Source organism: Betta splendens, chromosome 17, assembly GCF_900634795.4.
Source record: "Betta splendens chromosome 17, fBetSpl5.4, whole genome shotgun sequence".
NCBI classification, from domain to species: Eukaryota; Metazoa; Chordata; class Actinopteri; order Anabantiformes; family Osphronemidae; genus Betta; species Betta splendens.
In genome coordinates this window covers 14,564,640-14,575,603 of record NC_040897.2, presented here as the reverse complement: position 1 = coordinate 14,575,603, position 10,964 = coordinate 14,564,640, and the positions used below count along the sequence as shown (strand labels likewise).

The following is a 10,964-nucleotide window of genomic DNA, read 5'->3' as shown; positions in this document are numbered from 1 at the left end:
CCGGTGCCTGTGAATAGCTGCTAACCAGGCTGTTGATGCTGGAGCAGCGGCTGGGGGGCTTCCACTGGAAAGCTGACGAGGCTGCGCCTAAAGTCCGCCTTTAAAACAGTGGAAAAACACACACAAATAAATGACAGCAACTTATGGAGTAAAACAAAGGTGTCAACAAAATAACTGGAAGAAAACATCTATAAATCAAGTCAGTACAACTGTAATGTTGTCAAGCAGGACTAAAATTTCTTAAAAAAAAAAAGAAAAGAATCATATTAATAATCATATTATGATATGGATGTAACAGACTAAAGCACATGAGGTAGGATTGTGTAAGTCTATACTTCTTCCTACTCCATTTGGAACATTTTGTTTATTGGCCTTTGTTAGTTTTTTTTTGTTTTGTCTTTTTCTATATACTTTTTTTATATTGTGTGTGTGATGTAAATGTTTGAAATAAACTGATCAAATCAACAAAGAGCAGTGGACGTCACATTTGTTAGCTTCAGGAACTTGTTTTTCTGGTTAGCTTCTTTCTGGGAGCTAAACAGCATAAAGAATAACATGTTGTGAAACTTTGTTACATATGTAACTACTGCTTTTAGTCCTCAAGCCATTTAAAGCCGAAAGCCGAAGTGTGCATATGTGTGGGTGTAGTAACAGAACTTCAATTTCTAGAACTATGTAGGAAATGACAAGCAGAACTAATGTTTGCTCCCAAGAACTGGCAAATAAGAATCAGTGGACACATGAGAAACACTGCATCACTAAGGTCCAGTGTGAATACAGAAAAGTTCCATGAAAGGAAATACTGAATTGTGAAATGTGATTGTAATGTTTACTTCTGCTTTTTGTTGTTGTTGTTGTTCTGTGCAACAAAAAATGAATAATCTTGGAAGAGACACTGACTCACTGTAGTACAGTAGGAACACTGAAAACATAACTGTAGACCTTTGTTACCTCGCAAAGGCCGGCCAGTCTGCATCAAGGTCATAACCTCTAGGTGCCACATCAAATTGGATCTGGTTGAGCTCATAAAGATTGTTGATTATGTCAGCAGTGAGGTGTGACTTGAGGAACGGACTCCGGGCATAATACCAGTCACTGAATGGGGAAAAAGAACAAACACAAAACCACATACTGAAATGCAAATAAGTATTTTTTTTTTACTAAAACAATCGGTAACAGACTCTATGTTTAGCAGGTGCCATTTGTTATGATCTAGATTCTTATTCTCTATGTAGAGAAATTAAAAAGACAGACACTAGCATGAAAACTATAAAAAGTACAACAGGTATGTAAATACAAACAGTATAAAAAAACATATCGGCCAACTTAATGAAATTCACAGACTCAAATCAAAAAAGCACTTTATCCAGATAAACCTAAAACAGAGTTTACGAAAACAAACAAAATGAGAATTTAGATTTGTGAAGGTACAGAAGTGAGATTGTGTAGGTGTCTAAGCTTTGACTTTGTGGTTATTCTGTTCGGAGAAACAGAAACAAGCCATAGCTCCAAAATTAGGAAGTCACAGTTTAGAGAACAATCTCAGACCAGTGCAACATGTTGGGCAAAAAGAAAAATGCAACACACATCAGATGCTCAATAAAGACGTAAAAAGCAAGTGTTGCCTCTCACCTTGTGATCTTCTGGTTAATGAGACACTGCTGCAGAGTGTCTGCAAGGCGCTGGTGAACGAGGGAGTAACGGATGAAAGCTCGTCCTTTCCCCAGTGACGTCTTCAGCTGAGGACATGCAAACATGTTTTAGCATATGTTCCCTTTAAGGCGTAATGTAAAATGTTTCACAATGCTAACGCAAAAACACCCGCATCGACTAACACAAGTTACAGGTCATTAAAACGTTAAGGAAATGGGATTGAATAATAACTGAAATTACTCAAACTACTGTGAAAATGCAAAAATGATAGTTTTTATTATGAAGTTATTTTATTAATTTCCTTTTTAGACATGTTTAAGGGTCGCTATCACTCTCCAGCCCAGACTCTCTCTCACATTGGCAGATGGAGGGATTTAAGTAAGACAAGAGACTGACAGCTCCACCATAAGGACACCAGCTGGAGACTCTGTCAGTCTGTGAGTGACCGACAAAAACAAGAGTTAAAAAAAAGTAAAGGTAATGTTTCAAAAAAGAGTATCAAAAGGTTTCTCACAAGTAATTAACAGTCAGCTGTTATCGACTAAACTAATGAAGACATGTAAATCTCAGAGTTATTTTTCTAGTTAGAAGAAACCTTCACAGACGTCTAATCAGACTGTTTGACTATCCTCACAGAGGCCGAATCATTAATTAGTTTACTCCCACTCAAACACAACATCGTTTCTCTTAAAGAATTCAACAGCTTTGCAACAATTAGTGGAATAGCTGATAGGTCGATCAAGAAAAGGTTCTATGGCACAGCCACTGCTTCCCAGTGCAGTTCTTCTTGTATTAACTACCAAAAAACAATTGAGGGTTTCAGAAGGTTTAAATATTAGGGGTCACTGGTTTTAAATAACAATAATAAATAACATATAAACATGTCGGTTCGTTTTTTTTAATATGAACACAACGCATGTTGAATCAATAAAAATCAGATGCACCACTAAAGCGTAAAAAAACGTATAAATAATAATATGCTATGATGCAAAATTAATAAAAACATGTTATATTTTATCCTAAAAAAAAAAAATCAGTTAAACTGAATGATAAAAAGCTAGGAATTAAATACATTCCAAATGATACAGATCAGCTCAAATACAGCTCACCACTGTGACTCCGCAGGTCAGGCGCACGGTGCAGGTGGTACATGTGTAAGTGAAGTGGAGTGAATTAGTCCCACTGTTCCTAACCAACTAGAGGATTAATTACGTGGTTATCCCATCACTATGTTCGTGTGGCACAGCCGGGCAGAGCTGAAGGACCAAGTGTGTTACAGAGGAGGATTACCTCAGGGATGGACTTTACAAAACGAATGCCATCGTTAGCTCCCTTGATCTTAATTAGGCAGTCGCAGAAGTAATCCCAGTAGTCTTTCCTCTGGCCAAGAAAGGTTGTCTTCTCTTTTTGGTCAAACTACAACACAAACACAACATTATTAATGCAGCGTGGAACACAAAACACTCTGACACCAATATGTGCACTTTTAAATGTGGTTCAACTGAAATTTATATTCTACCTACTGTAAAGGTTTTGACTTTTTCCTATAGCTCAGCAAAATGGTTAGAGACATCTGTCTTTGGTGGAAGCTTTGAAGCCGTAACACAATAATGTGACAGTCATGTAAGCAGGAGGTTTAGCTGCTCTAGGAATGTACAGTATGAGATGTGCGTCTCTGTGGACAGAGTGTTTCCTCATGTCACAGACCTGCCACTTACGTTCCATAGTCAGACTGCTTCATGTTAATAGTTGAGGACTGAAAAGGTAGATAATTCAGTAATAAACCATCCCTTAATCACTTTGTTAGCTGTTGAAAGCTGTTAACAGAGATTGTGCAACTTGTCTATTCACTGATTATACTGATTGTTTTACACAACATTGGTTGTTCAGGACAGAAATTACAGCTGAAACAATCAAATTCAGTGTCTGATCAGTCAATTGTCAATTTTTCAATGATTCTATGATTTCAAATTTGTGACTGAAGCAACCTAAATAAAAAATGCATTTCCTTATTGTCATTGACTTACTGTAAGATCTGAAGATTCCTTTCACTATAAATGTACAATTATTTAATTCTTACTAGGGTCTGATGACGGATGTACTTGCGTATAATTTTAGAAAAGTTGCAGCCCTGTTGGAGACCAGTACCACACCTGTAGCAGGTATTCTAGTTTATAGAAGAACTTGTGAAGGTTGGCGCTGTCATCAGTTATAGGTTCTCCAGATTCCTGGTGCTCTCTACTCAGCTCCAGCACAGCGTCTAATAAGACCGACAGCATTATTAGCACACAAGTGTCTGAATATTCAAAAACAATACTTTTTCTATAGTTATGTTTAAGTATTACTAATACGAATGATGGTTTATGTATCACAATGAGCAAACTCCTTAGGTGTCCTTGTCATGTGTGAGAGCTTCATAGTGTTTTTCACATGTAGTGTGTATTTATTACCATGCAGATCTCTGATTATCCTCTGCAGCTGATTATCTCCAACGTGTGAGGAGGCCATGATGGTGAAAAGGTAAATTCTGCAGGTAAAAGGGATAATAAGGAAACTGATATTCTGGCACCATTTAGACATGTCCTCGTGATGTAAACAGTTCCTCAAACCACCGGTCAGGGCAAACGCATGTGACTGAAAATAAGACAAAACTACTCAACTTAAAATAGTTTTGTCTCAGATCAGTTTCCATTCTACTGGCTTCAAGTTGACGTGGCGACTTTAAATATTTGACTGGAGACAGTGTGAACTCGATGCGACGACACAAAGGGACACGTCCTGAAGCACTAATTACTGTGACCGAGGGAACTTTGGCTAATTTGCCTGCAGAGGTTCAACATTTACATAAGGACGGGAAGCGCTTCCCGGCGCTGTCACAGCGCTCACATCTCACTGACACGTTTCTATTCACCTTCTACTGTCTCCACCAACCACACAGGTTGACTGTTATCACTCACAGGCCCCTTAAAATGCAACAAACAGTCACATGAAGCATCGATTTGTCGGGAATTGCCAGTGCTACATGGCCGATACGCGCACCTGCTGTCATGCTTCACTTCCTGGTCTCATTTAACGTTACGCTTCGCTGCCACCCGTCGCATTGTGACTGCGAATAAAGCGAAACAAGCCGACAGTAAAAAGATAGTTAAATAACAAACGTACTTTGTGCGTAAAAATGTCCAGAGTCCCAAGTATAGAAGATTCAGCGGAAACTTGCTGCCGCGGAGGGCGGGCACTGTGGACGACTGACAGGTCTAAAGGGCCAATAGGCAGCGCCCGCTGCAAGAATCCGTCCTAGTTTGGTTGAGACGAATTGTAAACAAACAAAAACCGGAGACGTGCGCTGCTGAACCGGTTGTTAGGGCACAACATCTTCTTACGCTCCACATTAATAACACTCTACAAACTAGAAACAAATAAATGTTTTTTGAATACAGAACAAACAGTTATGTACACTATGCACTGTCTATATTTTTATTGCATTGTAAAAAATATTGTTGTAACCCCATCCAAGCCTCTTTCTGGTTATACAGCACTACCCCATATTACTTTGGTTTTATTGGGCGAATAGCTGTGTGTTAGAGGACCTAAGATCATGCACAGTAGCGCTGTAAAGGTTCTATCAAATGTAAACGTCAGAGCTCTTATTATTTCAGACAGTTGGAGAAAAGAGACTTTTACACTAAATCACTGATTATTTAAAATCAGATTAATGTTTTTGTAATTATGGGATAATGTCCTGTTTGATTATATTTTTGTTAGTTAGTCTTTGCTGAGATAAAAATAGGTTTCTTAGCCTTAAAGCAATACTTTATTGATTTTCAATGGAGGTTGACCAACAGGATGTTGTGTACTATTTAAGAATGAAGGGACACTCTGTACTCTCCATATTATCGATGCATAGAAATTATCATTTATTCCTCTGCAAGAACCCTCTGAAACAGGACAGAGGCTTTATTTGCGTCGACCTCATGGACAACAAGTGCTTCCTGGTTTCCTCTGTACCTGCTCCAGCAATGGTCAAGCTGATGGGGGGGCGGAGCCAGGCTGAGAGGGGGCGGGGCCAGCCTGCTGGAGCGCAACTGCTCAGTCCACCATTGTTTTTCTTGGTGTAGGCGTACAGCGCTAATATTCAATGTCCGGAGGTCCTGCTGTAGATTATTTGGAAGACAGGGAGGTCGTCAGCATGCATAGTCTGATACAGTATTTGTGGTTAGTTGTATGAGCCAGAGTTCAGCCCCGACGACTTATGCCGTTTGGAGGAGGACGAGGCCGCCCCTGCATCCTGCAACAGCTGAGAGCCAGATGCATCATGTCTCTGCGCTGAAAGAAGCACAACTGAATCAACAAATATTCAGACATTGCGTTACTTTTTTAACAAAAGTTTATTTTTAAGTGTGTGTTTGAAAAAAGACATTGTTGTTGTTTAGCAGCTTTTTATTTGAAACCAAAGCAGACAGTTATTAGAAAGCCACAGATTCCTCATTTAGCCAAAACCCTCTTCTTTTCCTTATCTGCTGTTAGTGGCTAATCAAACTACAGCACAAGCTAAAACATTAAACGGTCTAATTTATTATTCACTCAGTGCTCATTGCACCATTCTGTCCTGGCCGTTTTTCCTGGTCTGTCCTGCAGCGCAGAGACACGATGCATCCGGCCTGTGGCTTTGCCTGAAGCCGGCTCTGGGTTCTGCTGTTGGTGCCGGTTACTCACAGGCAGCCTCGTCCTCGTCCAAACGGCGTAACTGTACAGCCTGAACTCGCTGTCTCAATAATCTACAGTCATTGAATATTAGTGCTGTAGGCGACCGAGCAGGTCGTTTTGGTCAACTCCCATTGAAAATCGGTGAAGTTGTCCTTCAGGAAACAGTGAAAGGTTACGCCTAATGATGTGAAACTGATTTCTGTTCACCTTTCTAGTCGATACTTAAGGAACAAGTCCTAGTTCACCAGGTTGTCACTGTAGGAAAGAAGACCTGTGTGTGCACAATTTCCTTGCAGGTAAAAGTTTAATTTCTCAATGATCTGTAGTAACTCACAAAATTTAACATTGAAGTTAATAATATTAATTTGTACATGCCCGGTTTCTTTGATTTTCAACTCATATTTGAAAATATTTTATTTTGACTCATAAGTGACCAAACTACAGTCAAATGTAATAACCAGTCAACTAAGAAAAACTTTTAGGCAGATTTACAAAATTATATTTGATCACTTGCACTATGCAGATACACTGAATATTATGCATGATTTGTTTACTTGTAAACCAGCTGTTGAAAAGTATATTTTTTGTCACTCTCATTTCTTAAATAAGTCTACAATTTAAAGATGACTACAAATCAATCACTAATAGATTGTTCCATTTAATATAATTGTATATGTATATATATTTATATATACATTTAAAATATATTCTGAAGGAACAAACATTAGAGATACCTGGTCTACTTGTGTCTCACTAAATGACTGTTTGACTGTTTTTTTTAGATTGTCTCTCACTAGAAGAAAATGGCTACAACTGACTTCACAGACACAACTATACCTGATTACGAAGATGAAATATGCAACAAAACCAGCGTCATTGAGTTCGGAGCCATCTTCACTCCGGTGTTTTTCTCCATTGTGGTTATCCTAAGTCTCTTTGGCAACATCCTGGTCATTGTGATTCTGGTCAAATTTGAGAATCTCAGATCCCTCACCAACACTTTGATCCTGAACCTGGCTGTGTCCGACCTCTTCTTCACTGCGGGTCTGCCTTTCTGGGCATCCTACCACATGTACGGGTGGACTTTAGGGGAGGCTGCATGCAAAACAGTCAGCTTCATCTTCTACACTGGATTCTACAGCAGCGGCTTCCTCCTCATCCTGATGACGGGGCATCGTTATGTAGCTGTCATGAGTCCTCTGTCTGACATCGTGTCCTCCACAGGGCTCTCCAGCGTCATAGCCTCTGTCGTCGTTTGGGCGTTGAGCATCGTCGTTGCCAGTCCAGCTTTTGTCTTTACTAGCTTGCTGGAGGAGACTTACTGCACATATGTGAGCTCCTACTGGACCGTGTGGGGAATTTACCAGCAGAATGTTCTGTTTGTCATCAGTTCGGTGGTCTTCGTCCTGTGCTACTCTCAGATCATCTGCAGGCTGCTGCTGCGTCCTACTACTCAAAGAAGGAGAAGTAAAACCTTAAAACTAATTTTTTCCCTCATTGTTGTCTTCTTCGTTGGCTGGGGACCTTACAACATAGTCATATTCATGCAGTCATTTGATTACTACCCGCAGAAATCGTCTTACTCTGCAGCAAAATGTGAATTTTCCAAATCACTGGATTATGCTTTGTACGTGAGTCGCCTCCTGGCCTTTTCACACTGCTGCCTCAACCCGGTGTTCTATGTGTTCGTGGGGGTCAAGTTCAAAAATCACTTAAAGAAAATGCTGAAGAGCTGGGGCCGCAGCAAACGCCACATAAGCAACAGGCAGAGTCGGCTCACGATCACATCACAAACGAGTGGGGAGGAGTTCTCAATGTAGACACAGCAGAAGAGGAAGAAAATCTCCAGCATTGAGAAAGGTTCTCGGCTTTCATTTTCACACGGTCCTGAGTCATAGCATCATCCCAGCGACCATAACACACAGCCCAGCGTGCTCACTTGGCCGCCACAGTCCCATACAGACCAACGTGCAGCTGATACACATGCACCGGCTTGGGGAAGTTGTCTGTGTGGTTTCAATCTGACTGTTGCTCCATGTATGAAAAGCCTCGTATGACCTTCTCTGAGAACAGAACCCTGTGATCTGTGCAGATCGAAATGATGTAACATTTTGTGATTGTCTTCAATCAACTGCTTTTATTTGATGTGTTCCTTTTTACATTCAAGCTTTTAATGAATCGTGCAGACAAGAATAATTTATTATTTGTTACATTGTCAAGATAATATCAAAATGATCACGTTTTAAAATAAAATAAATTGTGGATTCACGTGGAGTCTGACTGATTTGCTCTTATCAGTTAATCAGATATAAAGATAATAGCTGCAGGCGGTAGGATGTTTCTTTGAAAGCAGAAGTGCAGTAGAGTACAGTAAGTGAAACTGCATGACTTCAGAGAACTGTACCTGGAGCAACTGAAGGAACAGGACTGAGTGAATAAAAAAAACAGAAAGAGGAAGTCTACAGTGAGTCCACAAGACTACTTTCGCAGTTCAAGACGCTTTGTTCAGCTTAAGCCGCTCAGGATTTTCTCTGAGAGCTCTTCACTTTGCCGTTGTGAGTAGCTGCCTCTCCCTAAAGACAAAATCTAAATTACACTTGGCAAAATTAGCTTTTCTTCTCACGTTTTCTTTTCCCGCGGTGAAGACGCCATGGACGATGCTTCTGAGAGCGTGGGCCTCGTGTTCCTCTGTGATAACATATTTGACTTCACCACCATCAGCGGCGCCTTCTTCATCGTCATCTTCATCCTCAGCCTCACAGGTAACGGCCTCCTCCTCTGCCTCCTCTTCATCTACGAGAACCTGAAAAACGTGAACAATCTGTTCGTTCTGAACGTGGCCTGCTCCGACTTGGTCTTCACGCTTTCTCTGCCGTTCTGGGCCGTCTATTACCTGCACCACTGGGTCTTTGGAGACTTCTTATGCAAGTGCATTACTGCCGCCTACCACATTGGCGTGTACAGCAGCATCATCCTCCTGACCGCCATGACTGTGGACCGCTTCCTGACTGTGGTGCTGAACACGGGTCGCCCTAAGAGGCAGCTGTATGCTGTGTGTACCTGTGTGGCTGCGTGGCTCATCAGCATCGCAGCATCCCTGAGAGACGTCATCAGCGTAACCGCGGAAACCGACGAGAATAACTACACCTGGTGTGATGACCTCTCCGAGGGCCAAGGAGTCAAGCTGGGATATTATCTCCAAGTGTCCCTGCTCTTCTTCCTCCCACTGGCCATCATTGTGCTGTGCTACTCTGCCATCCTGAAGACGCTTCTGCAGCGGCCCAACAGACTCAAGCACAGGGCGACTGTAGTTGTGGTTTTGTGCATAGTTGCAGCCTTCTTCCTCTGCTGGGGACCTTTCCATATGCTTATTTTCACAGCCACCTTTTACAAACCCATAGAGTGCGATGCACAGGAACTCTTCGAGATCGCCTACAGCGTTTGTCGAATCCTCGCGTATTCTCACTGCTGCGTGAACCCTCTGCTCTACATGATGTCGCGAACACTGCGAAAACATCTGTCGCATCTTTTGTCTTGTAAGAATCCAGGAGAACGGACGAACAACAAGAAGCGAGGAGCCAGTGGCACCTCCGTTTACCAGAATGTGTCGATGATCGCACAGAACTCTGCTGAGGAGCTGGAAATGCAGTCCAAAAAATGAGGCGAGCTCTGGTTCTGGATGCAAAATGAATTAATGAAGCATGGCTGTGTTTTTGTTTACATCTCTCACGTCTCCCTCAAGCATGTGACTCTTTGCATACTGTAAATATCTCTGCATATTTAGAAATGTCAAATAGTTGTGTATAAATGTCAATATATGAGAAAATGCTTTTCTCTGTTACAGTATTTTAATTAAAATAATCTCAAACTCAGCTGGTTTCATTTTTTTGATCTCACATTCTGTCTCCACACATTAGATATAAATTCTGCTGCACAAAGTGACTGACTCAGTTACCAAGGCACGGTGGACACCAACAGATGTGATGAAGTAAAATGAACCTGTTGAGAATCATGACTTGGCCTTTTATTCACACGCACTGGACAGTAAACGGACACACGGTTGAAAAGCATGATGTCAACAGAAACACGGGGAGTGACGCAGGCTTTACAGTAAGAGGGTTTCAAAAGTGCTGATGTGGAGCCGGCGGTCGGAGATCAGACAGAGTTACACAACTAGGCTGATGGGAAACGCAGTAACACTGACGTCCAGGTCATTTAATCCAAGTCCAGGAAGCACAGGTCACGTCCAAAGGTGCAGGAGCGATGCCTCAAACCCCATAAAGCACAAAGGAAGCGTCAGAGAGCTCCCAGTCAGAAGCCTGAGCTTCACCGAGGCAGAGGCTGAGACGTGTGTGTGGCAGAACCAAAGCAGAACCTCCGTCTCAGCTGCTTTCGCTTCCCTTTTCAAACTAACTAATGGGTTAAATTCCGCCTGCAGCTCTGTCCTCTTGGTACCGGCCTGTCACACCAGCCTGTTTGTCTCATTCCTGCTAGGAGAGCGTTCCAGGCTCCATCTGACAGAACGGCAGCTGCCTGCGAACGGCCACCGTCACCGATGTCTCAGAGGAGACGACGCTGAGCTTGGGTTCGGCCTCAGGCTGCTCGTC

At 41.8% G+C, this 10,964-nt stretch overlaps 3 protein-coding genes across 7 annotated transcripts in view; 2 read left to right on the top strand and 1 right to left on the bottom strand.

The window, feature by feature from the left end:
- Positions 1 to 4,939, bottom strand: part of LOC114844599 (FYVE and coiled-coil domain-containing protein 1-like) — a 13,267-nt gene extending 8,328 nt beyond the window's left edge. For 3 of the 4 annotated variants that reach the window (XM_029132082.2, XM_029132083.2, XM_029132085.2), the window contains exons 1-7: positions 4,816 to 4,939; positions 4,104 to 4,180; positions 3,807 to 3,913; positions 2,944 to 3,069; positions 1,633 to 1,739; positions 952 to 1,095; positions 2 to 98 (exon numbers count right to left, since the gene is read on the bottom strand). In XM_029132082.2, the coding sequence (XP_028987915.1) occupies positions 2 to 98; positions 952 to 1,095; positions 1,633 to 1,739; positions 2,944 to 3,069; positions 3,807 to 3,913; positions 4,104 to 4,161 (639 nt within the window). In that variant the 5' untranslated portion in view covers positions 4,162 to 4,180; positions 4,816 to 4,939. The remainder of the gene's footprint in view (position 1; positions 99 to 951; positions 1,096 to 1,632; positions 1,740 to 2,943; positions 3,070 to 3,806; positions 3,914 to 4,103; positions 4,181 to 4,815) is intronic. The other variant, XM_029132086.2, reaches the window with a different exon arrangement.
- A 1,379-nt stretch (positions 4,940 to 6,318) lies between these two features.
- On the top strand, positions 6,319 to 8,625 carry LOC114845132 (chemokine XC receptor 1-like). Of its 2 annotated transcripts, none has more exons than XM_029132982.3 (2): positions 6,319 to 6,653; positions 7,140 to 8,625. In XM_029132982.3, the coding sequence occupies exon 2, from the start codon at positions 7,161 to 7,163 to the stop codon at positions 8,175 to 8,177; it is 1,017 nt and encodes a 338-aa protein (XP_028988815.1). In that variant the 5' UTR covers positions 6,319 to 6,653; positions 7,140 to 7,160; the 3' UTR covers positions 8,178 to 8,625. The 2 variants fall into 2 exon arrangements, with proteins under 2 accessions (XP_028988815.1, XP_028988816.1); XM_029132983.3 differs by having other exon boundaries at positions 6,567 to 6,659.
- Positions 8,626 to 8,758: 133 nt separating this feature from the next.
- xcr1b.2 (chemokine (C motif) receptor 1b, duplicate 2) lies at positions 8,759 to 10,229 on the top strand. The gene is made up of 2 exons (XM_029132984.3): positions 8,759 to 8,912; positions 9,003 to 10,229. The coding sequence occupies exon 2, from the start codon at positions 9,008 to 9,010 to the stop codon at positions 10,016 to 10,018; it is 1,011 nt and encodes a 336-aa protein (XP_028988817.1). The 5' UTR covers positions 8,759 to 8,912; positions 9,003 to 9,007; the 3' UTR covers positions 10,019 to 10,229.
- Positions 10,230 to 10,964: the final 735 nt, after the last annotated feature.

Coding starts and splice junctions, on each gene's coding strand:
- LOC114845132 (XM_029132982.3), top strand. CDS start 7,161: ATGGCTACAACTGACTTCACAGACACAACTATACCTGATTACGAAGAT.
- xcr1b.2 (XM_029132984.3), top strand. CDS start 9,008: ATGGACGATGCTTCTGAGAGCGTGGGCCTCGTGTTCCTCTGTGATAAC.